The sequence below is a fragment of the Triticum urartu genome, chromosome 7, assembly GCF_003073215.2.
Source record: "Triticum urartu cultivar G1812 chromosome 7, Tu2.1, whole genome shotgun sequence".
NCBI classification, from domain to species: domain Eukaryota; kingdom Viridiplantae; phylum Streptophyta; class Magnoliopsida; order Poales; family Poaceae; genus Triticum; species Triticum urartu.
The window spans coordinates 463847098-463874491 of NC_053028.1; the positions used below are offsets into that span (position 1 = coordinate 463847098).

The 27394-nt window shown below is 42.4% G+C and overlaps 1 protein-coding gene across 2 annotated transcripts; it reads right to left on the reverse strand.

Annotated features, from left to right (window-relative positions):
• Positions 1-20932: 20932 nt before the first annotated feature.
• Positions 20933-27220, reverse strand: LOC125522833 (auxin-responsive protein IAA25-like). 2 transcript variants are annotated; one of them, XM_048687871.1, is made up of 8 exons: positions 26923-27219; positions 26333-26429; positions 25262-25332; positions 22661-22956; positions 21822-22117; positions 21590-21728; positions 21427-21506; positions 20933-21312 (listed from the first exon to the last, which is right to left on the reverse strand). In XM_048687871.1, exons 2-7 carry the CDS (start codon positions 26418-26420, stop codon positions 21434-21436), a joined length of 963 nt encoding a protein of 320 aa, XP_048543828.1. In that variant the 5' UTR covers positions 26421-26429; positions 26923-27219; the 3' UTR covers positions 20933-21312; positions 21427-21433. The 2 variants fall into 2 exon arrangements, with proteins under 2 accessions (XP_048543828.1, XP_048543827.1); XM_048687870.1 differs by having other exon boundaries at positions 26333-27220.
• Positions 27221-27394: the final 174 nt, after the last annotated feature.

Here is a 27394-nt window from a genome sequence, read left to right on the forward strand (position 1 = left end):
CGTAGTCGCCGCTCGCCGCTGCTCGCCTCGCCAGAGTCCGCCGCCTCGTCGGAGCCGCTGCCGGTTTTTCCCAGCCGAACCGCCAAACCGGTATAACTCTCCCCGGTCCGGTTTATTATTTATTTTTGGGTTTTCTTCGGTTTTTCTTTTAAAGCCGGTTTTATTTTATTTAATTAGGTTAATTAGTGGGCGTTCGTCCGTTAGTATTACGTAGCGAACGGTTTTCGTTCGTTAGCGTTCTGTAGCGAGCATTCGCTCGATAGATTTTTCTTTTTCTTTTTATTTCGGCCAGGGACCTATCTGTGAGTATTTTTATTTACAGTTTAGCCCCTGCTTTTCAAACTAGCACTACTTCTCGCTCGTTTATCCAAATTCGGCGAAACCAACTCCCACTTCTTCGTTATGATCCCCTCTATCAAGATAATCAACTTAAACATGTTTTTGAAAATTTAAAATTTGGTTTCAAACAGATTTAGATTCAAACTTTGCTTGATCATAACTTGAGTTTTATAACTCCGATTTAGTTGATTCTTTTTGCAAATTGAAGCTCTTGACCTAAACTTTCTGATAAGGCCAAATACACATAATTTTGGTACTTTAGAAATTGTTTTATGTTGCAAGAGTTATTTGCTTGGTTTTGATGTTTTCCAAATTGTCTTCTTCGTTCTTTTTGATCTTTTGAGTGATTGCTTATGTGTGGTTACTATTGCTTACTTATGATAGATTGACCCGAGTGTGAAGAGTAGAACTATCAAGAGTTTTGAGTGCGAATCATCTTCATCAACAGTACAAGGCAAGTTCACACTTTGATCATATCCCTTTACTACCCAGTTTTTATGCATTAGTCTCAACCCTCAAACATTGCATGAGTAGGATTGATAACATGTGGGTATTGGAAAGTAGTTGATGAGGTAGGAACCTATTGCCCTGCATTCAAACCTTGGCAGTTACTACTACGTTATGCTTATACTGCTCTACTATGCTCGTAGATGTGGATTGGGTGAGTGAATCCATGACAGATGTGAGATTGTTATTTAATGGTTCAACTTAAGGTGGCAACTTTAATACACATCTGGGTGGATTGAGGCACCTGGGGAACCTAGTGTTGCCTGTACTTTTTGGAAATCCCGGGGTACCGTGTGATTCTCCTATGGACTGCCACCCAGGCTCAAAGGGATCATAAGATTATTCATGCTAGAAACTTCTGTGTGCAGCCACATGCCATTATGGGCTCTGGCATAGTTGAGTAAGTTGTGGGAAACCTTTCCATGATGGGCTAGCAGATGTAGGGGATTGTAGGTGTACCGGCCTATCTATCAGTTAAGGGGACCTCTTCGGAAAGACTGTGTCTCGGTCATTCGTTTCTCAAACATTATGTAGTGCGAGAAATCCAACGGAGGAGATCGAGTCTTGTGGGGAAAAGTGCACAAACCTCTGCAGAGTGTACAAACTAATCATGATTAGTCGTGTCCCCGGTTATGGACATCTTGAGTATCTAGTTCTTGGATTATCATGTTGATCTCATCACTCTAAATTAATTTTGTTGGGTTATTAATTACCTTTTAATTGGGAATGAGATGGGGTTTACCATTCCCAATGTTTTCAACCAACTTTGTAGTTAAATAAAATGTATTCCTTGCAGTAGGGAAAAATTGGCTTTTCGCAAAAACATTATAACCATAGAGCTTTTCCACCAGCCATATATGCATGTAGTGATAGCTATTACTCATCATTATCCTATGGTGTGAATTTTCCAGTACATTCAATGTACTGAACCTTTGTGGCTACAATGTCTCATGTTGCAGGATTCTTACGACGAGTAAGTGATACGTTAGGATTACGATTTCTACACTCAACTCTGCCGTTGGTGTTGATGGGAATCCACAACCTTGTTACTTTCGCTTTTTGGATTGAGGTAATAGTATTTATGTTATTTTATACATGTGATTTACCTCTGTTATAAATCCTCGAGTACTTTGTGTGTGCTACGTCTTGAGCTCGCGTTGGTTTTCCCCGAAGAGGAAGGGATGATGCAGCAGAGTAGCGTAAGTATTTCCCTCTGTTTTTGAGAACCAAGTATCAATCCAGTAGGAGCCCACGCTCAAGTCCCTCATACCTGCACAAAGCGATAGCTACTCGCAACCAACGCGACTAGGGGTTGTCAAGCCCTTCACGGTCACTTACGAGAGTGAGATCTGATAGATATAATATTTTTGGTATTTTTGATATAAAGATGCAAAGTAAAAAGTAAAGGCAAAGTAAAAAGCAAAGAAATATTAAAGTAATGGAGATTGATATGATGACAATAGACCCGGGGGCCTTAGGTTTCACTAGTGGCTTCTCTCAAGAGCATAAGTATTCTACGGTGGGGAACAAATTACTGTTGAGCAATTGATAGAATTGTGCATAATTATGAGAATATCTAGGCATGATCATGTATATAGGCATCATGTCCGTGACAAGTAGATCGAAACGATTCTGCATCTACTACTATTACTCCACTCATCGACCGCTATCCAGCATGCATCTAGAGTATTAAGTTAAAAACAGAGTAACGCCTTAAGCAAGATGACATGATGTAGAGAGATAAATTCATGCAATATGAAATAAACCCCATCTTATTATCCTCGATGGAAACGATACAATACGTGCCTTGCTGCCCCTTCTGTCACTGGGTAAGGACACCGCAAGATCGAACCCAAAGCTAAGCACTTCTCCCATGGCAAGAACTACCAATCTAGTTGGCCAAACCAAACGGATAATTCGAAGAGACTTGCAAAGATAACCAATCATGCATAAAAGAATTCAGACAAGATTCAAATATTATTCATAGATAGACTTGATCATAAACCCACAATTCATCGGTCTCAACAAACACACCGCAAAAAGAAGATTATAGCGAATAGATCTCCACAAGTGAGGGGGAGAACTTTGTATTGAGATTCAAAGAGAGAGAAGAAGCCATCTAGCTACTAACTATGGACCCGAAGGTCTGAGATAAACTACTCACACTTCATCGGAAGGGCTAGGATGATGTAGAAGCCCTCCGTGATGACGGCCCTCTTCCGGCGAAGCTCCGGAACAGGCCCCAAGATGGGATCTCGTGGATACAAAAAGTTGCGGCGGTGGAATTAGGTTTTTGGCTCCTGTTCTGATCGTTTGGGGGTACGTGTGTATATATAGGAGGAAGGAGTACGTCGGTGGAGCACCGAGGGGCCCACGAGGCAGGGGGCGCGCCCTAGAGGGGGGGGGCGCCCCCCACCCTCGTGACCACCTCTTTGATCCCTTGCAGTAGGGTCCAAGTCTCCTGGATCACGTTGGTGAGAAAATCACGTTTCCGAAGATTTTATTCCGTTTGGAGTCCATTTGATATTCTGTTTATCCGAAACACTGAAATAGGCAAAAACAACAATTCTAGGCTGGGCCTCCAGTTAATAGGTTAGTCCCAAAAATAATATAAAAGTGGAAAATAAAGCCCAATATAGTCCAAAACAGTAGATAATATAGCATGGAGCAATCATTATAGATACGTTGGAGACGTATCAGGCATCCCCAAGCTTAATTCTTGCTCGTCCTCGAGTAGGTAAATGATAAAAAGATAATTTTTGATGCGGAGTGCTACTTGGCATAATTTGAATGCAAATCTTCTTAATTGTGGTATGAATATTCAGGTTAGAAAGATTCAAGACAAAAGTTTATATTGACATAGAAAATAATAATACTTCAAGCATACTAACAAAGCAATTATGTCTTCTCAAAATAACATGGCCAAAGAAAGTTATCCCTACAAATCATATAGTCTGGCTATGCTCCATCTTCCCCACACAAAGTATTTAAATCATGCACAACCCCGATGACAAGCCAAGCAATTGTTTCATACTCTAACTTTTTAAAAACTTTTTCAATCTTCACGCAATACATGAGCGTGAGCCATGGATATAGCACTATAGGTGGAATAGAATGGTGGTTGTAGAGAAGACAAAAAAGGAGAAGATAGTTTCACATCAACTAGGCGTATCAACGGGCTATGGAGATGCCCATCAATAGATATCAATGTGAGTGAGTAGGGATTGCCATGCAACGGATGCACTAGAGCTATAAATGTATGAAAGCTCAACAAAAGAAACTAGTGGGTGTGCATCCAACTTGCTTGCTCACGAAGACCTAGGGCAATTTGAGGAAGCCCATCATTGGAATATACAAGCCAAGTTCTATAACGTAAAATTCCCACTAGTATATGAAAGTGACAACATATGAGACTCTCTATATGAAGAACATGGTGCTACTTTGAAGCACAATATATGAGACTTGCTATATCATGGTGCTACTTTGAAGCACAAGTATGGAAAAAGGATAGTAGCATTGCCCCTTTTTTTGGGGGGGGGGGGGCTTCTTTTTTTCTTTGGCCTTTCTTTTTTTTGGGACAATGCTCTATTGAATGATGATCATCACACTTCTATTTATTTACAACTCAATGATTACAACTCGATACTAAAACAAAGTATGACTCTATATGAATGCCTCCGGCGGTGTACCGGGATATGCAATGAATCACGAGTGACAAGTATGAAAGAATTATGAACGGTGGCTTTGCCACCAATACTATGTCAACTACATGATCATGCTAAGCAATATGAAAATGATGGATGTGTCATGATGAACTAGATGGTGGAAAGTTGCATGGCAATATATCTCGGAATGGCTATGGAAATGCCATAATAAGTAGGTATGGTGGCTGTTTTGAGGAAGGTATATGGTAGGTGTATGATACCGGCGAAAGTTGCGCGGTATTAGAGAGGCTAGAAAAGGTGGAAGGGTGAGAGTGCGTATAATCCATGGACTCAACATTAGTCATAAAGAACTCATTACTTATTGCAAAAATTTAGAAGTTATCAAAGCAAAGTATTACGCGCATGCTCCTAGGGGGATAGATTGGTAGGAAAAGACCATCGCTCGTCCCTGACCACCACTCATAAGGAAGACAATCAATAAATAAATCATACCATCGCTCGTCCCTGACCGCCACTCATAAGGAAGACAATCAATAAATAAATCATGCTCCGACTTCATCACATAACGGTTCACCATACGTGCATGCTACGGGAATCACAAACTTCAACACAAGTATTCTTTAAATTCACAACTACTCAACTAGCATGACTTTAATATTATCACCTCCATATCTCAAAACAATTATCATGCTTCAATCTTTTCTTAGTATTCAACACACTCAAAAGAAAGTTTCACAAATCTTGAATACCAAGCATATTATTATTAGGCAAATTACCATGCTATTAAGAGACTCTCAAATTAATTTAAGTGAAGCATGAGAGATCAATAGTTTCTTTAAAACGAATCCACCACCGTGCTCTAAAAGATCTAAGTGAAGCACATAGACCAAAATTATCTAGCTCAAAAGATATAAGTGAAGCACATAGAGCAAAATTATCTAGCTCAAAGGATATAAGTGAAGCACATAGAGCAAAACTACTTAGCTCAAAAGATATAAGTGAAGCACATAGAGTATTCTATCAAATTTTAATTCATATATGGCTCTCTCAAAAGGTGTGTACAGCAATGATGATTGTGGCATACTAACAAACAAAGACACAAATAATACAAGACGCTCCAAGCAAAACACATATCATGTTGGTGAATAAAAATATAGCTCCAAGTAAATTACCGATGGAAGTGGACGAAAAGAGGGGATGCCTTCCGGGGCATCCCCAAGCTTTGAATTTTTGGTGTCCTTGGATTATCTTGGGGGTGCCATGGGCATCCCCAAGCTTAGGCTCCTGCCACTCCTTGTTCCATGATCCATCAAAAGAATTCACCCAAAACTTGAAAACTTCACAACACAAAACTCAAGATAGAAAACTCGTGAGCTCCGTTAGCGAAAGAAAACAAAAGACCACTTCAAAGTACTGTAATGAACTCATTCTTTATTTATATTGGTGTTAAACCTACTGTATTCCAACTTCTCTATGGATTATAAACTATTTTACTAGCCATAGATTCATCAAAATAAGCAAACAACACACGAAAAACAGAATCTGTCAAAAACAGAACAGTCTGTAGTAATATGTAGATAGCGCAAGATCCGGAGCCCCAAAAATTCTAAAATAAATTTCTGGACGTGAGGAATTTATCTATTAATAATCTTCAAAAGTAATTAACTAAATGGCACTATTCAGATAAAAATGACAGAAGTTCTCGTGAGCGCTAAAGTTTCTGTTTTTTTACAGCAAGTTCAACAAGACTTTCCCCAAGTCTTCCCAACGGTTCTACTTGGCACAAACACTAATAAAACACAAAAAACACAACCAAAACAGAGGATAAATAATTTATTTATTACTAAACAGGAGCAAAAGGCAAGGAATGAAAATAAAATTGGGTTGCCTCCCAACAAGCGCTATCGTTTAATGCCCCTAGCTAGGCATAACAAGCAAGGATAGATCTAAGTATTGCCATAGTAATAAGATAGATTGGTGAAACTCATTTCATATTCTCTACGTTCGGCAGCAAGTTTTATTTGAGGCAAGCAAAAGTAATCAAAAGGATTAAATTTAACGGGACAAAAGTCCCCAAGATCAACCTTGGGAGGTATAGGTTCCTCCTTTGGTCCATAATGCACCACCAATTCATCATTATAAGCATTCTTTTGACAGAACTTTGTGAGCCTATATTCAAGAGAATATCCTAGTTCATTATTTCGAATAGCCAAATCATCATTAAGATCAGAAATTCTGTCAACTAAAACATTGGTAGGAACCTTTCTTCTAAGATTTTCATTGAAAGCAACATAATCTAGAGATTGAAAACGCATTATTTCTTCTTGATCAAAGAGGATAGCTTCTATGGGAGGACGGCAAGCGTCCACCCTATAATGCGCAAAGATTTCTTTGGCTTCTCTTATTATGAATCTAAACTCATGAGCCAAAAATATAGTAGCGGCACGCTTAACAGAAGAATGCTCAGTATTAGAAAATTCCAGAAAAATCCTTTGTATAGAAGGATGCATGTGCATGAATTGTCTTTCAAGTTCAACTACAAGCATGGCAATAGCGTCCGCAAGACTACTAGTTCTGTGAAGGATAGAACTACCCATAGAAGGTAAAGCACCGGCACAAGTAAAGAAATCTTGAATAACTCCTTTTCCAATAATATTACCACTACCAACACAGAATTTTTTTGTATGAAAGATGGTAGGTTCTTTAGCAGGAGTATTAGAATTTTCCATGATATTGTTATCGCCCAAATTGGCGATAACTTCCCCAGTTTCAGACATAATGACAAACAGGCAAACTAACACACAAGCAAACAAAAAGGCAAACAGAGAGAGAGGATGGAGAGAGAGGGCAAATAAAACGGCAAGGGTGGATTGGGGGGAGAGGAAAACGAAAGGCAAATGGCAAATAATGTAATGCGAGAGATAGGGATTGTGATGGGTACTTGGTATATTGACTTTTTGCATAGACTCCCCGGCAACGGCGCCATAAATCCTTCTTGCTACGTCTTGAGCTCGTGTTGGTTTTCCCCGAAGAGGAAGGGATGATGCAGCAGAGTAGCGTAAGTATTTCCCTCAGTTTTTGAGAAACCAAGGTATCAATCCAGTAGGAGCCCACGCTCAAGTCCCTCGTACCTGCACAAAACGATAGCTACTCGCAACCAACGCGATTAGGGGTTGTCAAGCCCTTCACTGTCACTTACGAGAGTGAGATCTGATAGATAGAATATTTTTGGTATTTTTGATATAAAGATGCAAAGTAAAAAGTAAAAGAAAAGTAAATATCAAAACAATATAAAAGTGATGGAGATTGATATGATGAGAATAGACCCGGGGGCCATAGGTTTCACTAGTGGCTTCTCTCAAGAGCATAAGTATTCTACGGTGGGTGAACAAATTACTGTTGAGCAATTGATAGAATTGTGCATAATTATGAGAATATCTAGGCATGATCATGTATATAGGCATCATGTCCGTGACAAGTAGATCGAAACGATTCTGCATCTACTACTATTACTCCACTCATCGACCGCTATCCAGCATGCATCTAGAGTATTAAGTTAAAAACAGAGTAACGCCTTAAGCAAGATGACATGATGTAGAGAGATAAATTCATGCAATATGAAATAAACCCCATCTTATTATCCTCGATGGAAACGATACAATACGTGCCTTGCTGCCCCTTCTGTCACTGGGTAAGGACACCGCAAGATCGAACCCAAAGCTAAGCACTTCTCCCATGGCAAGAACTACCAATCTAGTTGGCCAAACCAAACGGATAATTCGAAGAGACTTGCAAAGATAACCAATCATACATAAAAGAATTCAGAGAAGATTCAAATATTATTCATAGATAGACTTGATCATAAACCCACAATTCATCGGTCTCAACAAACACACCGCAAAAAGAAGATTACATCGAATAGATCTCCACAAGAGAGGGGGAGAACTTTGTATTGAGATTCAAAGAGAGAGAAGAAGCCATCTAGCTACTAACTATGGACCCGAAGGTCTGAGATAAACTACTCACACTTCATCAGAAGGGCTAGGATGATATAGAAGCCCTCCGTGATGACGGCCCTCTTCCGGCGGAGCTCCGGAACAGGCCCCAAGATGGGATCTCGTGGATACAAAAAGTTGCGGCGGTGGAATTAGGTTTTTGGCTCCTGTTCTGATCGTTTGGGGGTACGTGTGTATATATAGGAGGAAGGAGTACGTCGGTGGAGCACCGAGGGGCCCACGAGGCAGGGGGCGCGCCCTAGGGGGGGCGCGCCCCCCACCCTCGTGACCACCTCTTTGATCCCTTGCAGTAGGGTCCAAGTCTCCTGGATCACGTTCGGTGAGAAAATCACGTTTCCGAAGATTTTATTCCGTTTGGACTCCGTTTGATATTCTGTTTATCCGAAACACTGAAATAGGCAAAAAAACAGGAATTCTGGGCTGGGCCTCCGGTTAATAGGTTAGTCCCAAAAATAATATAAAAGTGGAAAATAAAGCCCAATATAGTCCAAAACAGTAGATAATATAGCATGGAGCAATCAAAAATTATAGATACGTTGGAGACGTATCAGTGTGTCAGCACACCGTTCTAGGGATAACACTTAAGCACAGAGACTTGGCCGTCTGAGGTCGGGTCGCTACAACGGATCTCCAAGAGACCATTGTATTGAGAATCAAGAGAGAGAGAGAGAGATGAAGCCATCTAGCTACGAACTACGGACTCGAAGGTCTACAAAGAACTACTCACGCATCATCAGAGAGGCACCAATGGAGATGGTGAACTGATACGTCTCCATCGTATCTACTTTTCCAAACACTTTTGACCTTGTTTTGGACTCTAACTTGCATGCTTTGAATGGAACTAACCCGGACTGACGCTGTTTTTAGCAGAATTGCCATGGTGTTATTTTTGTGCAGAAACAAAAGTTCTCAGAATGACCTAAAAATCAATGGAGACACATTTTGGAATAAATAAAAAATACTTGCGAAAGAATCAACACCAGGGGGCCCACACCTGTCCATGAGGGTGCAGGGCGCGCCCCTGCCTCGTGGGCCCCTGAGGCTCCACCGACGTCAACTCCAACTCTATATATTCACATTCGGGGAGAAAAAAATCAGAGTGAAGGATTCATCACGTTTTACGATACGAAGCCGCCGCCAAGCCCTAATCTCTCTCGGGAGGGCTGATCTGGAGTCTGTTCGGGGCTCCGAAGAGGGGAATCCGTCGCCATCGTCATCATCAACCTTCCTCCATCACCAATTTCATGATGCTCACAGTCGTGCATGAGTACTTCCATCGTAGGCTTGCTGGACGGTGATGGGTTGGATGAGATTTATCATGTAATCGAGTTAGTTTTGTTAGGGTTTGATCCCTAGTATCCATTATGTTCTGAGATTGATGTTGCTATGACTTTTCTATGCTTGATGCTTGTCACTAGGGCCTGAGTGCCATGATTTCAGATCTGAACCTATTATGTTTTCATGAATATATGTGAGTTCTTGATCCTATTTCGCAAGTCAATAGTCACCTACTATGTGTTATGATCTGGTAACCCTGAAGTGACAATAATCGGGACCACTCCCGGTGATGACCGTAGTTTGAGGAGTTCATGTATTCACTAAGTGTTAATGCTTTGGTCTGGTACTCTGTTAAAAGGAGGCCTTAATATCCCTTAGTTTCCAATAGGACCTTGCTGCCACGGGAGGGTAGGAAAAAATATGTCATGCAAGTTGTTTTCCATAAGCACGCATGACTATATTCGGAATACATGCCTACATTACATTGATGAACTGGAGCTAGTTCTGTGTCACCCTATGTTATAACTGTTGCATGAGGAATCGCATCCGACATAATTATCCATCACTGATCCATTGCCTACGAGTTTTTCACATATTGATCTTTGCTTAGTTACTTTTCTGTTGCCACTATTACAATCACTACAAAAACTACTACTGTTACTTTTTCCACTGTTACCGCTACTTCCATATTACTTTGCTACTAAATACTTTGCTGCAGATATTAAGTCTTTCAGGTGCGGTTGAATTAACAACTCAACTGTTAAAACTTGAGAATATTCTTTGGCTCCCCTTGTGTCGAATCAATAAATTTGGGTTGAATACTCTACCCTCGAAAACTGTTGCGATCCCCTATACTTGTGGGTTATCATGAACCCCATCCGAGATGGTGTCTAGATTGGATCTGGTGGTTCTGGACTCTGTGGAGGCTGGATGAATATTTCGTCAACTCCCCTAGGGTTCTGGAAATATTGGAGTATTTATAGAGTAAAGAGGCGGTCCGGGGGGCACCCGAGGTGGGCACAACCCACCTGGGCGCGCTTGGGCCTCCTGGCGTGCCCTGGTGGGTTGTGCCTCCCTCGAGGCACCCCCTAGGCGTAGCCAGGGCCCGTTGTATTCCTTTTGGCCCATAAAAATTCTTCGTAAAGTTTCGTGGCATTTGGAATCCGTTTGATATTGATTTTCTGCGATGTAAAAAACATGGAAAAAACAATAACTGGCACTTGGCACTATGTCAATAGGTTAGTACCAAAAAATGATATAAAATGACTATAAAATGATTATAAAACATCCAAGATTGATAATATAACAACATGGAACAATAAAAATTATAGATATGTTGGAGACGTATCAAACTACATCATCACCGTCGCCATGCCGTCGTGCTGATGAAACTCTCCCTCATCCTCAACTGGATAAAGAGCTCGAGGGACGTCATCGAGCTGAACATGTGCTGAACACGGAGGTGTCGTACGTTCGGTGCTAGGATCGGTTGAATCGCGAAGACGTTCTACTACATCAACCGTGTTACTAAACGCTTCCGCTTTCAGTCTACGAGGGTACGTGGAAACACTCTTCCCTCTCATTGCTATGCATCTCCTAGATAGATCTTGCGTGATCGTAGGATTTTTTTGAAATACTGTGTTCCCCAACAAATTGTTCTCTTAGCCGTGTGCGGTGCCCCCCTCCATAGTTTACTCCTCCGGTCATAGCGTCGTAGTGCTTAGGCGAAGCCCTGCGCGGATCACATCACCATCACCGTCACCACACCGTCGTGCTAACGGAACTCTCCCTCGACCCTCTACTGGATCAAGAGTTCAAGGGACATCATCGAGCTGAACGTGTGCTGAACACGGAGGTGTCGTACGTTCGGTAATTGGATCGGTTGGATCATGAAGATGTTCGACTACATCAACCGCGTTAACCTAACTCTTCTGCTTTCGGTCTACGAGGGTACGTAGACACACTCTCCCCCTCTCGCTGCTATGCATCTCCTAGATAGATCTTGCATGATGGTAGGAATTTTTGAAATTGCATGCTACATTCCCCAACAATACTCTTAGAATTGCATGTGTAGGTTGATTGCTTGACTTGTGTTAAGTTGCTAAAATCTGCCAAGATATAAAATTTGGAAAAGGATAGATTTTTATTTGGTCAAGTAGTCTAATCACCCCCCCCCTCTAGACATACTTCTGATCCTACACCTACATTACATTGATGAATTGGAGCTAGTTCTGTGTTGTCCTAGGTTATAACTGTTACATGATGAATGTCATCCGGCATAATTATCCATCACCGATCCAATGCCTACGAGCTTCCCATATATTGATCTTTGCTAAGTTACTATTGCTGTTGCTACTGTCACAATTGCTACAGAACTATTACTGCTACTGTTACCATTACTGTTGCTATCGTTGCTACCACTATCAAACTATCAAATTACTATGCTACGGATCACTCTGCTACAGATATTTAGTCTCCGGGTGTGGTTGAATTGACAACTCAACTGCTAATACTTGCAAATATTCTTTGACTCCCCTTGTGTCGATCAATAAATTTGGGTTGAATACTCTACCCTTGAAAACTATTGTGATCCCCTATACTTGTGGGTTATCACACATTCAAAAACAAAAAGTGCATGACAACCTCTGCTTCCCTCTGCGAAGGTCCTATCTTTTACTTTCACGTATTTGCTTTCATGTATTTACTTTTATGCAAGAGTCATTAGTGTTTATCCCTATTCCTCTCTATGTACTCTCTAGTGGCAAGCATCATGTGATAGATAGATCCAAACATATATATCCAGTTGGATGTAGGTGATCATGAGTTATTATTGTTGACATTACCCTTGAGGTAAATTAGTTGGGAGGCGAAATCAAAAGCCCCTATCTTTCTATGTGTCTGACTAAGACTTTTGCTCTATAAATATGCCTTGAGTGTCAGCAATCATAGAAGACTATATGATGGTCGAGTATGTGAACTTGCTAATCAAAGCTCTTACATAGACTCTTTCTGAAAATATGATGGATTGTGATTGTTTCAATGATAGAGAGTATAGTTTGTTAGTTTCTAGTAAAGTTTATGATTTATACTTTAGCTTGTGAATGAATTGTTACTCTAGCATGAGAAGTTTTATGATGATATATTGTTGTTATGATAATGACCATGATGCTTCCATGTCCATATTTTATTTTTATCGATACCTCTCTCTCTAAACATGTGGTCATGATTATCGATTTCGGCTTTCGCTTGAGGACAAGCGAGGTCTAAGCTTTGGGGAGTTGATACGTCCATTTTGCATCATGTTTTTATGTTGATATTTATTGCATTATGGACTGTTATTTCACTTTATAATACAATTCTTATGCCTTTTCTCTCTTATTTTGCAAGTTTCGCATGAAGAGGGAGATTGCCGGCAACTGGAATTCTGGACCGCAAAGGGCTACATCTGAGGCACTTCTTCTAAACAACTCCAAATGAGCTGAAAATTGATGAAGAATTATTTTGGAATATATTAAAATTATTTGTGAAAGAAATACTAGAGGGGGACCCACCAGGCAGCCACAAGCCTGGGGGCGCGCCTCCCGAGCTTGTGGTGCCCTTGGTAGGCCTCCAGGGCCCATCTTCTCCTATATGATGCCATTTGACCTAGAAAAAATCAGAAGGACTATTTCAGACGAAGTGCTGCCGTCTCAAGGCGGAACCTGGGCAGGAGCACTTTTGCTCTCCGGCGAATAGATTCCGCCGCAGAAACTTCCCTCCGAGAGGGAGAAATCAAAGCCATCGTCATCACCGACGATCCTCTCATCGTCCGAGAACCAATCTTCATCAACATCTTCACCAGCACCATCTCATCTCAAACACTAGTACATCTCTAGCATGTATTCAATCTTTGTCTCAAAACCTCGGATTGGTATACATGGGTTGCTAGTAGTGTTGATTGTAGTTGATGCTAGTTGGTTTATTTGGTGGAAGATTATATGTTCAGATCCTTGATGCTATTCAATACCCCTCTGATCTTGACCATGGATGTGATTTGTGAGTAGTTACTTTCGTTCTTGAGGACATGGGAGAAGTCTTGTCATAAGTAATCATGTGAATTCGATATTTATTCGATATTCTGATGATATGTATGTTGTTGTTTCCCTTGGTGGTGTTATGTGAACGTCGACTAAATGACACTTCATCATCTTTGGGCCTAAGAGAAGGCATTGTGGAGTAGTTCTAGAGTGACAGAAGTTTAAACCCTAGTTTATGCAATATTCCGTAAGGGGCTGATTTGGATCCATATGTTTCATGCTATGGTTACATTTATCTTAATTCTTCTTTCGTAGTTGCGGATGCTTGCGAGAGGGGGTAATCATAAGTGGGGGCTTGTTCAAATAAGAACAACACCCAAGCACCGGTAAGTAACGAATACGGATCAAACAAACATGATGAAAGAGACTAGGCGAAATTCCCGTGTGTCCTCACGGATGCTTTGCTTATTATAAGAGACCGTTTCAGCATGTCCTTTGCTACAAAAATGATTGAGCTACCTTGCTGCCCCTTGTTACTCTTACTACTTATTGCTCGTTACAATTATCTTACTATCAAACTATCTGTTATCTACAAGTTCAGTGCTTGCAGAAAATACCTTACTAAAAACCGCTTGTCATTTCCTTCTGCTCCTTGTTGGGTTCGACACTCTTACTTATCAAAAGGATTACAATTGATCCCCTATACTTGTGGGTCATCGACCCATTATACATGGGCGCTCGCTCGATCGCATTTGGCTCATCGCTGGTTGAGTTGTCTAAAAAGTTGCTGGTTGACCTTTGTTCACGACCATGGACAAGTGGTCAAGTTGTTGACTGTTGACTTTACATCAAATTTAAAAAAATCATAAATTCACGAAAAGAGTTCATAAATTCAAAAAATTAAAAAGTTTAGTAATATGTCTAGGAATTTGAAAATGTTCACCATTTTAGACAAAAATTTGTCAAATTTGAAAAAGTTTATCGATTTTTAAAAATTTCATTAATTTTCAAAAAATTCAAAAATTTGAAAAAATAATGAATTTCGACAAAAAGTTCATCAATTTTTAAAAATCTTCATGGATTTTTAAACAAGTTCATCAATTTTGAAAACAAAAGTTCTCATATTTGGAAAAAACATCAATTTTGAGAAACAATTCAGAAATTCAAAAATAGTTCATCAATTTAAAAAAACTACAGGAATTTTTGAAAAATTACAAAGGAAAAAAATGAAATGAAAACCATTGAGAAAATAAGAAAACATGGAAAGAAGCTTCAAAAAAGGTTGGAAGCTTATAGAAGCTTCATCAATCTGTTGGGTCATTCTCGAAAGGAAAAAGGAAAACAAAATTGCACATGATGTTTGCTCAGGGTGTTTACGAAGAAGGAAAATATTAATAAAATGGGCCGAGCCCGAGTGAAGGATGGGGTGTGCGCATTGTAACCGACGCCTGAAGCGCCGAATAGGAAATGACATGAATAGGAAATGCCTTTGTCAAGAGCTTCTTGCAATATACACATAAATGGGCTAGCCGAGAGCAACTAGTTGAGGAGCACTCCTTCGGGAGCCTCCCCAACGATCACACGGGATGGGCCGGGGTGCGCTCTCAGCCGTCATCATGTGTCGCGCACCGCGCGCTTTCTCCAGATTTTGTTATTTTATTTTTTTCGCATGCGTTTTCAACTTTTAGATGGTTATTTTTCTTTCTAATTTTTTAACTTTTCGGTTTTCTACCGCTCTTCCTTAGCTTTCGACAAATTGTTTTCTGAAAAAATTACACGAGAATATGTGTGTTTTTCCATGAAAGGCATGATTTTTCTTCCGTGAGAGGCACGGTCGTGCCTCTCGGAAACGGAAAAAACATGTTTTCTTTTTTTTCTTTCGTGAAAGGCACGGTTTTGCTTCTACTAGAGGTACGGTTTTGTTTCCGCGGGAGGTATAGTCGTTCCTCGCGGAAAATGAAAAAAACGTGTTTTTCTTTCTTCTGCAAGAGGCACAGATTTGCTTCCGCAAGAGGCATAGCCGTGCCTCTCAGAAACAAAAAAAACATATTTTCTCTTTTTTTTCTTTCATGAGAGGCATGGTTTTGCTTCTGCGAGAGGCACGATTTTGCTTCCACGAGAGGTACGGTCGTGCCTCATGAAAACGGAAAAAACATGTTTTTTTCTTCCATGAGAGGCACAAATTTGCTTTGCGAGAGACACGGTCGTGCCTCTCGGAAATGGCTTCCGAAAAGGAAAAAAGTACTCACGGTCCGGTTTTTTTGTGAAAAAAAAGTTTGTCAAAACCTATCAACATGAGATCTAGTTTTGAAGATCTCGACGCGAGGAATCCAATGATGAAATTGGTTTGAGATTTTGATGCACGGTTAAAGAGATAAAACGTTTTGAATAAACAGATCTACGAGAAAAAGGGAAAACTCACAGGTTGTGACAAGTGACACACATGTAGCGCGAGTGATCTTTAAAAAGAGTACTCCTCAATTACTGATTTTGGGGCTAGCCTCTTCGACAAGCACATGGGTTGGGCTTGACTGTGTGTCGTCCTGACCGATGCTGTTACATGGGGCGCAGCTATGTGAGTTAATCATGAAAAGTCATCAATATTCTTTAGTAAAGGGTGCCCTGGAAATATAAGAGAGGAAGTGAAGAACACCTTAAATGTGCACAAGAAGTCGTTAAATGAACGCTATCTTGGGATGCCCACTGACGTGGGCCATTCGAAAAATGGGGCGTTCAAATACCTACGAAACCGTGTGTGGGAGAAGATAAAGGGTTGGATGGAGAAGCTCTTATCATCGGCAGGTAAAGAAGTCTTGATCAAATCAGTTGCTCATGTGATTCCAGTCTACTCCATGTCATGTTTCAGACTGCCAACAGGTCAATGCGAGAGCATCACTTCGATCATACGATAATTCTCGTGGGGAAGCAAACAAGGTAAGAGGAAACCCAGCTTGGTCGCTTGGGATATCATGACTAGACCTAAACATCTGGGAGGTTTAGGCTTTCGAGATCTAGAGATTTTTAACTTGGCACTTCTCGCACGCCAAGCATGGAGGCTGCTAACAGGTGAATCATTGTTGAGTGCCCGCATTCTGAAGGCTGTTTATTACCCGGAGTGTACATTATTAGAGGCAGAACTCGGGCCACGCCCATCACAGATTTGGTGGTCCATACTGGATGGTCGTGACATACTGGCACAGGGCATTGTTAAAAGGATTGGGGATGGTGAGAACACGGACATCTGGAGTCAGAACTGGATTCCGAGAGACAGTTACAAGAGGCCTATAACATCACCGGTGCAAAACCGGTCGACTAAGGTCGCTGAACTAATTGATGCTACTACCGCATCGTGGAAGGAGGATCGGATCCGAACTATTTTTACTGCATTCGATGTTGATGAGATTTTGAAGATACCTTTGTGCACACAAAAGGTAGAGGACTTTTGGGCCTGGCATGAGGAGAATAGAGGTGTATTTAGTGTAAGGTTTGCTTATCGTATGATCCTTCGTACCAAGCACGAGCGGGAGGCTTGGCTGCATGAAGAGGAGGGACCTTTCACGGCGCAGAATGAGCATAACAAATGGAGGAATATTTGGCACATACATGTACCATCTAAACTCTGGATGTTTGTATGGCGTTTGGCAAAACATTCCATGCCAACTGCGGAATTACTCAAGCACCAAAATATGGCTACTAAGGATACATGCAGACTATGTGGAGCTACTGATACGTGGAGACATGCACTTCTCTCATGCCCTATGTCAACTAGCATCTGGGCTCTAGCGCCGGAGGAAGTTGTACACCATATGGTGGAGACAGTCCCAAGAATTGGCTATTTGCACTGCATGAAATACTAGCCGCAAATGCATTCGTACAAATGATTGTCACCCTGTGGGCTATATGGGGAGCACGGCGGAAAGCGATCTACGAGGATATCTTCCAGTCACCGCATTCTGTAAACGGTTTTATCACTAGCTATCTAGCGGAAATTAACTGCATCAACACAAAGCTCCCAAAGCAGGGGGTATTCAGTGCTCCCAGACCGACCCAGTGGCAGCCCCCCCAGCCGGGCTCTATGAAAATAAATATTGATGTGGCTATCCCAAGGCATGCTAGGTATGGTGCAGTTGGGCGATTTGCAGGAGTGAAGATGGAATCTTCATGCGTGCTTCGGTGCTGGTTTTAAAGTACATTTCCTCTCCACAAATCCTTGAAGCTCTTGCAATCAGAGAAGCGATGGCGTTGGCGGAGGACCTATGCCAGAGGCGAATTCATGTGGTATCGGACTGCAAACAGGTGGTGGAGGATCTCAACGAGGAAAATGCATCGGCTCATGGAGCGATTGTGCATGAAATAATTCATCAATCTTCAGACTTTGATTTCTGCAAGTTTAGTCATGAATTTAGGAGCTTAAATGTTGAAGCTTACAACTTAGCGAAGCATGCTTTATCCCTTGGAGGTGGCCGCCGTGTGTGGTTAGGCCACCCTGAGGATCTTTCTTTCGTCCCTATAAACGTTGTGACGACTTAATAAAAGCTTCGTGAAGTTGTCTAAAAAAAGCTATGTGCCGCCTACTATGAGGCGCACAGCCGCCTCGTCTACAGGGCGCCGGCCATGGGCCAGCCCAGTAGGACGTGGCTCGTCCTGGTGACATCACCCAAATTTCTTTTTTTGTCTTTTTACTTTTATTATATTTTAAATTAAATACATATATATTTAAAATAAGTAAATTTACTTATGAAATTTGAAAAAACGTTAACATAGTATAAAAAGTTTGTCAGTGCGGTTCTAAAAAACTTCCAAAAAAATGTTGACAATGAAAAAAATATTCCCATGTTTCAAACTAAATGTGTATACAATGTAAATCAATGTTTGCATAATATAAAAAAAATGTTTTGTGCCATTAAAAAGATGTACATCTCATTTGATGGAAATATTCCCGTGTTTCAAAAAATATGTCCGTGATATTTTTAAAAATGTTGTGAACAAATGTAAAAAATGTGCACATAGGTGAAAAAAACATATCATGAAAAATTAAATAAAATATTTGCATGCTTCCAAATAATGTTCGTGAAATTTTTAAAAATGATTATACAATGTAAGACAAATGTGTGCGTAGTTTAAAAAATGTTTATTGCCACTGAAAAGAATGCAACTGGTATTTGGAAAAATGTTACCACATATTCGAAAGAGTGTTCAAAACATGTATTTTTTGTAAATGCACATCATGTATTTGAAAATGTCCAAAGTGTATCAAAAAAATGTTCCATGTCTGCGCTAAAAATGTACATTATGTAATCACAAAAGGTAGACATATGTTAATGAAAAGAAAGAGATTAAAACCAACAAAGAAACAAAAAGAAAAACAAAGAAAACCAAGAAATACAAAGAAAAAAAGAAAAGTATAACAAACAAAGAAAAAACCTAAAAAACCTGTGAGAAAACAAAAGAATAAAAGAATAACAAAGAGAAAAACCCCGAAGGAAACCGGTGAAAAAACAAAGAAAAACCTACAAAAAAATGAAAATACAAACAGACCTACAACAAAGCATGAGCAGCAGCGAGCGGTTGCGTTGATGGCAGGCCTGATTCGCTCATCAGTAGGCACTCGAATCGGTACGGGCTAGACATAGCCCTGATGGGCTACAAGTACAAGCACAAGCACAAGGGCCAGCGAATAAGGATAGATCTTCCAAAAAAACTGTTTAGATTGATATGAAGATCACGAGTTGTCCCATAATGAAACCGCCGCAAATACCCCCTTTCCTAATCCAAGAAGATCTAAGAGGGACCTATGGAGAATGTAGTCGGAAATCCAGGGTATCCGGTTAGATCACGGTACGACACAACACTTCCTGGCACCCCTATCTCTTCCTCCTCCCTCTGAACTTCTCCAAGCAATTACTAAACAGTAAAACTGAGCTAGTTAGGAAGCATCCACAGCGATTTAAACTCCTTAGCCGTTAGATGATGCTCGTGAACGTACAGGATCCATCTGCCACCCAGCACAGCGTTTTTACCATCATTCATTGCCGTCACGCATGGCACTAGATGGCCAGCCCAGCTTATCAGGGCTGCTGCTCTGCAGATTGATCCAGGTGCATTCTGATGAAGTGGGCCAAGAACGGAGCAAGGTGACCCGGCCCAGCAAGCGCTCCCAATGATTCTGCCAACCCAACGACCCCCAACAACTGTGTTTTTCCGTCGAGTCTGCTTACACCCCATTACGTTGGTCGAGTTGTCGTTTCACGCTAAATTGATCTGTTGCCATTTGTTTGCTTGCTTACAATTGTAGTGGACAAGTCAAGTCTGATTAGTGTATTATGGGAAGTATGAACAACTTGCATCATGGTATGCGTCCACCCACCCCTAACAAAATATTACGTATATCCGACAGAAAATTACGTATATCCTAGAGAAAAGGACAAATAAAATCTACTTCTCTAGATATTCAAAATGAGGTTCGTACTCACATGCTCTTGGATAAATCGTAAATTCACAACAAATAATTTGAAATTAAAAATATCCTTACTATTTCGGTGTGTTGATGCTCAACATTTTGTTTTAGAAAGAACTTTATGAAACGTGATTTAAACATTAATTTTTTTCACGCCCCATTGGTCACCCCTCTCCCTGTCTTTCTCTTTAATCCAAAAAAACATTTCGTGTTTCAGTTTAGACTGATTACTATTACTCTTATTGCATGAACGCTGAATATATGGATAGAGCATATTTGATCCAAATTCTAGGTTAATTCAAATTTGTCAAATATTTATACCATACTTTCTTCAACGTAGACGAGCGCGGCAACGCGCGCTTTTATGTTCTAGTTCCTCTTGTATCAAGGCCTGTAACTCAAATTCGTGTTCTTGAGAAGTGAATCAATGGTGGGTTGCTAACAGTTTCTGGCAATGTCCCCTTCCACAACATGCCCAACATGTAATATTCTTCTCCTTAATGCAGTAGGCAGCACTCCTGGCGATTTCTCGGTAAAAAAAAAAAAAAAAAAAAAAAAAAAAAAAAAAAAAAACTGGATTGTCATAATCCACCACAAGAGGCATAAACTGGTTTGCGCGTTTCTGTGACAAGATTCATGTTCCCACGGAATAGGTTAAATTCCTCAAACAAACTTTGATGAGAGCATAAAAGCTGCACGCCGATCAATAAAACACTTCCAAGGAGAAGATTCAGCATGTCAGTGTACCGTTGACGTACTACCTATTTCACCATATATGGTACAGTACATAATTACACCCTGCGTTATTTTACATGAACATTAGCTAATCCACTATCTATTCGATTGCACAAGCAAAACTTCCTACAGTAATTAATCGCACTACGCCCCTAGACACACCACAGGTGAGCTCATTAGAGGGGAAGACCATATCTGCATGATCCACGAGAGAGATCCATGCAGGTTGGGGCTATGAAATTTCCTGTTGTCATTTGCAGTCCGCTAGTTGCACAGGAACTGCCTCACACCTGATCATCCTGTAACCGCAGAAAGCAAACGGTTGTACTGTCACTCGACTAATAAATGCAGTAAACTTTGTGATGACAAACGGTGTGCAGCTGTTATGCAGTGCCAGCATCAAGAACACCCACCGTTGTTCTACTTCTTGTTGCTTTTGTCAGCTCTAGGGTCCTTGGCAATGTAGAGCCTCTTCACCGAAGCGACGAACAGCCTGCAAGAAAGATCGATCAATGACCACTTCAACTTGCATAAAAAAAGTGAACGGCGTATATGCCGGCCGATCCCTCGACTTACTCCCACGGAACGTCACCGACGAGCATGCGGTCGCCCTCGTTGTCCTCGTACAGAAGGATGTAGTTCTTCATCGTGCCCTTGCCCTTGTGATATTCCAGCTGCTCTTCATCCTCTCTGGTTGCAATCCTCCCATGGCCATCTGAAATCAACCAAGCAGCTCATAAATGTCAGTGAACATGAGCAAGATGGAGTTTGATCATACTTGGGTGCAGTGCAAACCAAAGATTGTTACCTGACAAGAAGCCATGGAACATGCTCTGCAGAGCACCGGACAGCGAGCCGTAGCCGTGGTGTGCCTTCAGGTCAATCTTTCTCCCAACAGCGTACCCTTCCAGGTTCACCTTCACGAACATGGCTGGCCTCTCTTGTACTGAAACTCCAGTGTTTATGTTTCCATGGTCTTCTTCTTCATAGCATGGTTCCACTTTGCTCAGGTCTCCAGAATATGCAGGCCTCGTGGATGTGGCAGACAGGTTCTTGCGGAATGTGCGCACCGGTGGCCATCCGACCAGTTGAGGTCGATCTTCTCTGAAAATTGTTAGCGAAACTTGGTGAGACAGTGAAAGACAAGCCAACAAGATTAACCGCCTCTTCGCGTGGAGTTCATGACAACAAGACATGAACTCTTTTTCCGGCGAACGAGGACATAAGGTTGAGACATGCTAGTATGTTACCACAATATCACTCCATCTATTCTAGCTTGTTCTGTTTCTTTTCTTTGAGAAGGGAATTGTTTTGTTTCTCATATAATCTTGTTTACCTTTGTATTTATTTCCTCTTTTACTTTTCGCATTCTCCTCTCTTTACATGCAAATTCTCTATGTTCCGTTGACATTTGTACCTTATACCATTCCAGAATATGTTCTGGTGAGATCAAATTAAGGACAAACTTAAAACTTATTTATACATGAACCCTCATTTAATCAAAGCATGTTCTATATTCATAAAGTTATATCGAGGTTGTATTGCTAGTACTCAGAACTGTACTTCGTTTCAGCCTACATACCATCATACTTTCATGACATGATTGTGAAGAAACAACAATTAGTTTGTGGTAACTGATAACCAAACCTGTGGGCAGGACACTCATTAGGCCTCTGCTGAGGTTGTTCCAGGGCTGCCTTGTCTTGCCTGGCGGACAGGCTCCAAGGGTGCACTCCAACACCAAGCCATGGAGTAGTAGCACCACCACCACCACTACTCAGGCCATTGTCTGAAGAGATGCCAAGCCTAAGCTCAAGGTTGTTGGGGACACCATCCTGCAGTTTGCTAGCATCTCCTTGCTTCTGTTTCAGGCTTGGTGCAACTGAAGAACTCTTCATGGCCTCTCCCAAGCTGTAGCTCTGGTACTTCACTACTACCTGTGTCTGTGTGTGCAATTTGTGAGAGTGTGTGGGAGAGGTCTTTATGGTGTTGAGTTAACTGTGAGATGGAATAATTAAAGGTAAGTGAGGGGGCATTTGATGAGAAAGGCAGGTGGCTTTGTGGGGGACCTTGGTGAGTACTAAAGTGGAGTAGTGGGGCCTAGCTAAAAGCATGAAGCGATAATGATGGCGATATATAAGAAAATCACTGATGGCTCGCAAGAAGTTCCTGGTACAAATTATGGTTCCATAGAATGGCTCATGTTTACCTAATGCAATTTTTTAAAAGGATGGCGAGAGCAATGCCTGTTCATTGAAGAGAGAAAGTAGAGTAAAAAAGTTAAGAGCTGATGTATCTAGGCTATTCACAGATAAGGCAATAAAGATCGTAATCACATTCAGATTCAGTCCATCAAAATTTCAAGGCCAAGTCAAGGAGCAAGGGGGAGTGGAAATATGAGCAGATACACCCGCCCTCAGAGTGCATGAAACTGAATGGAAACAAGTGGTCGAGTGGATGTGCATCTCCTAATCGGTTTTGTCTGACCTTGTGTCTTTTTTTTTGACGCGTTCTGACCTTGTGTCTCAAGGGGGGATGCAGTGGCTATTGGAGCTCCAGCTGAAACCTCAGTCCACCCCAGTCTTTTTCCTGAAAGTGAGTTTGCTCTGCGGGAGATTGACAATTTTGATAGCAGTAACATTGAACCTGAACATGCTCCTGAAGATGCTTTCATACTTTTGCCTTGTTGCATTATGTAAGCTTTGGAGAGTACTATGCGAGTGTAGTGAATGTCCTCGTCTTGGAGAATGAGCCTTCACATTAGATGGAAATTCTCTCAGCTATTGGGGGATGCTTCCGGGAGGCGGGGGAGAGGCGATGAGCGGCAGGGTGCTGGCGGCGCCATCGCCGGCTTGCTGCAGCGTGGCGGCGGGGCTTAGCGGGCCTGTTTCGGGCCTGGCCGGGCCAGGGGTGGCCTGGCATGCCCTGCTGCCGCGTCCGGACGGCTACCGCGACGGTGCCAGAGGCTCTGGCCTCCCGCACGACGGCGGTGGAGGTGGTTCCCTCCCGTTCGGCCTCGGTGCCGCTTCTCCCTCCCCGGGGCGCTTCTCTCCGGTCCTCTTGGCCTCGTGGTGGTGTTCGCAGTGAGGCGGCGTGGGTGACGGCGCAACCGCAATGGCGCATGGTGGTGGGCGGCGGTCTGGCTGGTCGGCTTCGGTCCGTTGGGCGGTGGGGATTGGAGTATGGGAGAAATCCTTGCCGGTCTTCGGCCTCGATGCGGTGACACCTGCGGGTGCCACCATTCCGGGGTGGGTCTGCTTCGTGGCTTCCGAGAGGCGAGGGAGAGGCGATGAGCGGCAGGGTGCTGCGGCGCCATCGCCGGCTTGCTGCAGCGTGGCGGCGGGGCTTAGCGGGCCCGTTTCGGGCCTGGCCGGGCCAGGGGTGGCCTGGCATGCCCTGCTGCCGCGTCCGGACGGCTACCGCGACAGTGCCAGAGGCTCTGGCCTCCCGCACGACGGCGGTGGAGGTGGTTCCCTCCCGTTCGGCTTCGGTGCTGCTTCTCCCTCCGCGGGGCGCTTCTCTCCGGTCCTCTTGGCCTCGTGGTGGTGTTCGCAGTGAGGCGGCGTGGGTGACGGCGCAACCGCGATGGCGCATGGTGGTGGGCGGCGGTCTGGCTGGTCGGCTCCGGTCCGTTGGGCAGTGGGGATTGGAGTATGGGAGAAATCCTTGCCGGTCTTCGGCCCCGATGCGGTGACACCTGTGGGTGCCACCATTCCTTCCTGGAGGGTGTCGGTGATATCCATCCCCCACCTCCCTCCGCGTGCCGGGGAAACCCTAGGACATGTCCGGGCAGCAGCGTCGTCGGCGTCGCTTTCCTTCTTGGAGGTGTTGTTTTGTACGTGGTGGTCCGGAGCCTCGGGTTGTAGTGGTTTGTCTCTGGTGGGCGTAGCGGTGGCAGGTCATCCGCGCTCTGTCGAGCTGCCGTTGTTGGCATTTGCTTCTTCTTCTTTTTTCTTTTGGGCTTGTTGTGCTGTTCGCCCCAGCGATCCTGTATTGGTGTTGGTTGCTTTGGAATACAAAGCGGGGGGAAACCCCTTTTCGGTACCGAGATGAATGTTGATGTTACCGCACAAGTGGTTTTCTAACTGCAAATGAAGTATGCACTACATTCTAATGTACCATACTTACGAAGCTATTTTCAGAAGCTAAGATAGAGTGGTTATCAACAAATTGGTTAACAGAAGCAATTATTCATATGAGTAGAGACTTTCGCAAAAAAAATGTATGCATAGAGATAGAAAAGAATACCTGCAACATTGTCCAACCATCAGGAAGTGTTTGTTGTGGTGGCACAGTAAAATTTGTGTTCTCCTTGCGTTCTGCAACACCAATAATTTTCAGTAAACCAAATGCACCTTTATCAATTCTACATACATGAGCCCTTGTTAAATTAACTGAGGGGGTAATTTTCTCCCTCCTGCATTACTTACTTACCAAAGATATACTGTATCTTGATTTATACCCAAATATTATCTGTCTATTACACCCGACAAGTTGGATTAGTGGATTACCTATGGTTACTCAGATCTCTTTACATAAATGTGGAAGCAGGTGCATACGATTCCATGCTGCACCTACATGTGCCTCAAAATTCTCACCGACTCCTAAGAGCCTATCGAATTGTACTATCTTTCTATATAACCTATAAAAGAAATACCACTTTATTCTTGATCCTCCATGCAACGACAGCTCCTCACATTCCATGTTAACAAAATGTTTAGTATCTCTTCTTTACATGTAATGTGGGGAGCTTTACTGGAAAGACACTTAGCTTTTTGGCTTATAAGCCACACCACTTGCATGCATCTTCTTTAGTAGGACATCTCTTAACAAGGGTGTTACTATCTACTAATATACGCATCAGTACAAAGTGCAAACCTATATATCGGCTAGCCCCCTAAGTAAGTTCCATTCCTCCATGATTGGCCTGCCTAATTGCATGCAAAGCAAGAGTATAACGATTAGCTGCTCACCCAAGAGTATCTTGTCCTATCTAAAAACCATCATGATATAAAAGTCACTGGAATAACTGCCCTTTGGTACAGATTTCTTCCTTAGTGCTTAAGGAGTAAGCCGATGATAGGCGATGCAGAAACATGTCCTGTCTGCTCTACATGCCATGCCATTTGCAGAGCGTAAGTGGAGTCGATAATGAGAGGCTTTTGTTGACTTATCTTAGCACAGCATAGGATTCAAGCTCATAATGATGAGTGAGTCAGGGATCCTCTGGTTGCTCTGCCTCGTGCTTCGGCTTACAGTATCTTCATAACTGTAACTGAACATGAAAACTAAATGGAAAGTGGTGGGTTGGAATGATACCTCGTGTATATCTTGCATGCAGCAGCTCTTGTACTGATGTTAAAATTGCCTTGTGCAAAATGGCTGAGTTCAATGAAGAACCATTCATTTCAGGGAGCTGCATTTTGTGCAGTTATTCCTGTTGATTAACACAGACTGACAATAACAGAAATGAACGAATAAAGAAGATGGAGAAAAAAAAAGGGATAACGAAGTGACACTTGTTGGGAGAAATTAAAGCAGAATCATCAGATGAATCGAGTGATGGGAACCGGAAAGGCAAATGTGTTCATCTGGGCACACCATCATACACAACGCGGGAAGCATATTATTCTTTTTTCGACAAAAGCCCAAAAAGCATAATTGCCAGATGCAATTCATGTTCTTCACTCCTCCCTGCTTAACAAGACACCTGTGGCCTCAATTCCCAAACCAAATGATTGTCCAAACACTATCACTCGCAACGCGAAAGAGAATGCGGGCCTCTGCCAAACATATGATCGAGCACCTGGTGTGCAGCTTGTCAGCCACTAGGTAGGTACTCCTAGGTCGAAGATGATAACGTCTAGTGGATCTAGGCAAGTTGATCGGACGCCTGAGGTAGTTATTACCTGTCCGCTGGAGAAGAGAAGACAGTAGTGCGGCTATTGATGGATGGATGGATTGACCCCGTGAAATATAACTAAGATCTTGCAACCTTTTCAACTCCTCCTTTTTGCTTAAAGGCGACCACTTTGCAGGTTTCAACTTTCAACCCAGGGCAGTGGGCAGAGAATTACAATACAGGGAGCAGGATGATATGATACATGATATGATACCATACATCAGGCAGCAAGGGTTGACTTGTGCCTTCAGCGGTGTTGCTCTCATCAGGGGTAAGCACCACGGGGTGTCTTGTCTTGGACGTGTGGCATGGCCCTGCGTCAGGTAAAGGAAACTGTATGTTTTCCACATTCTCATGGGCCCAGCAGATCCACACCAGCATTCTCATGGGCTCAGCAGATCCACAACAGCAATAACAACTTTCCATAACATAAGATGTATTAGCAGGGAAAATAGCATAGTTTGCAGCTTGCTCCTTCA

Excerpts from the sequence above, each read along its gene's own strand:
- LOC125522833 (XM_048687870.1), bottom strand. The coding sequence starts at position 26,435 with ATGCAGCTCCCTGAAATGAATGGTTCTTCATTGAACTCAGCCATTTTG. Across the intron at positions 25,333-26,332 it reads GCATGCAAGATATACACGAG|AACGCAAGGAGAACACAAAT; the intron begins GTATCATTCCAA and ends TTGGTGTTGCAG. Across the intron at positions 21,729-21,821 it reads GTTCCATGGCTTCTTGTCAG|ATGGCCATGGGAGGATTGCA; the intron begins GTAACAATCTTT and ends GGTTGATTTCAG.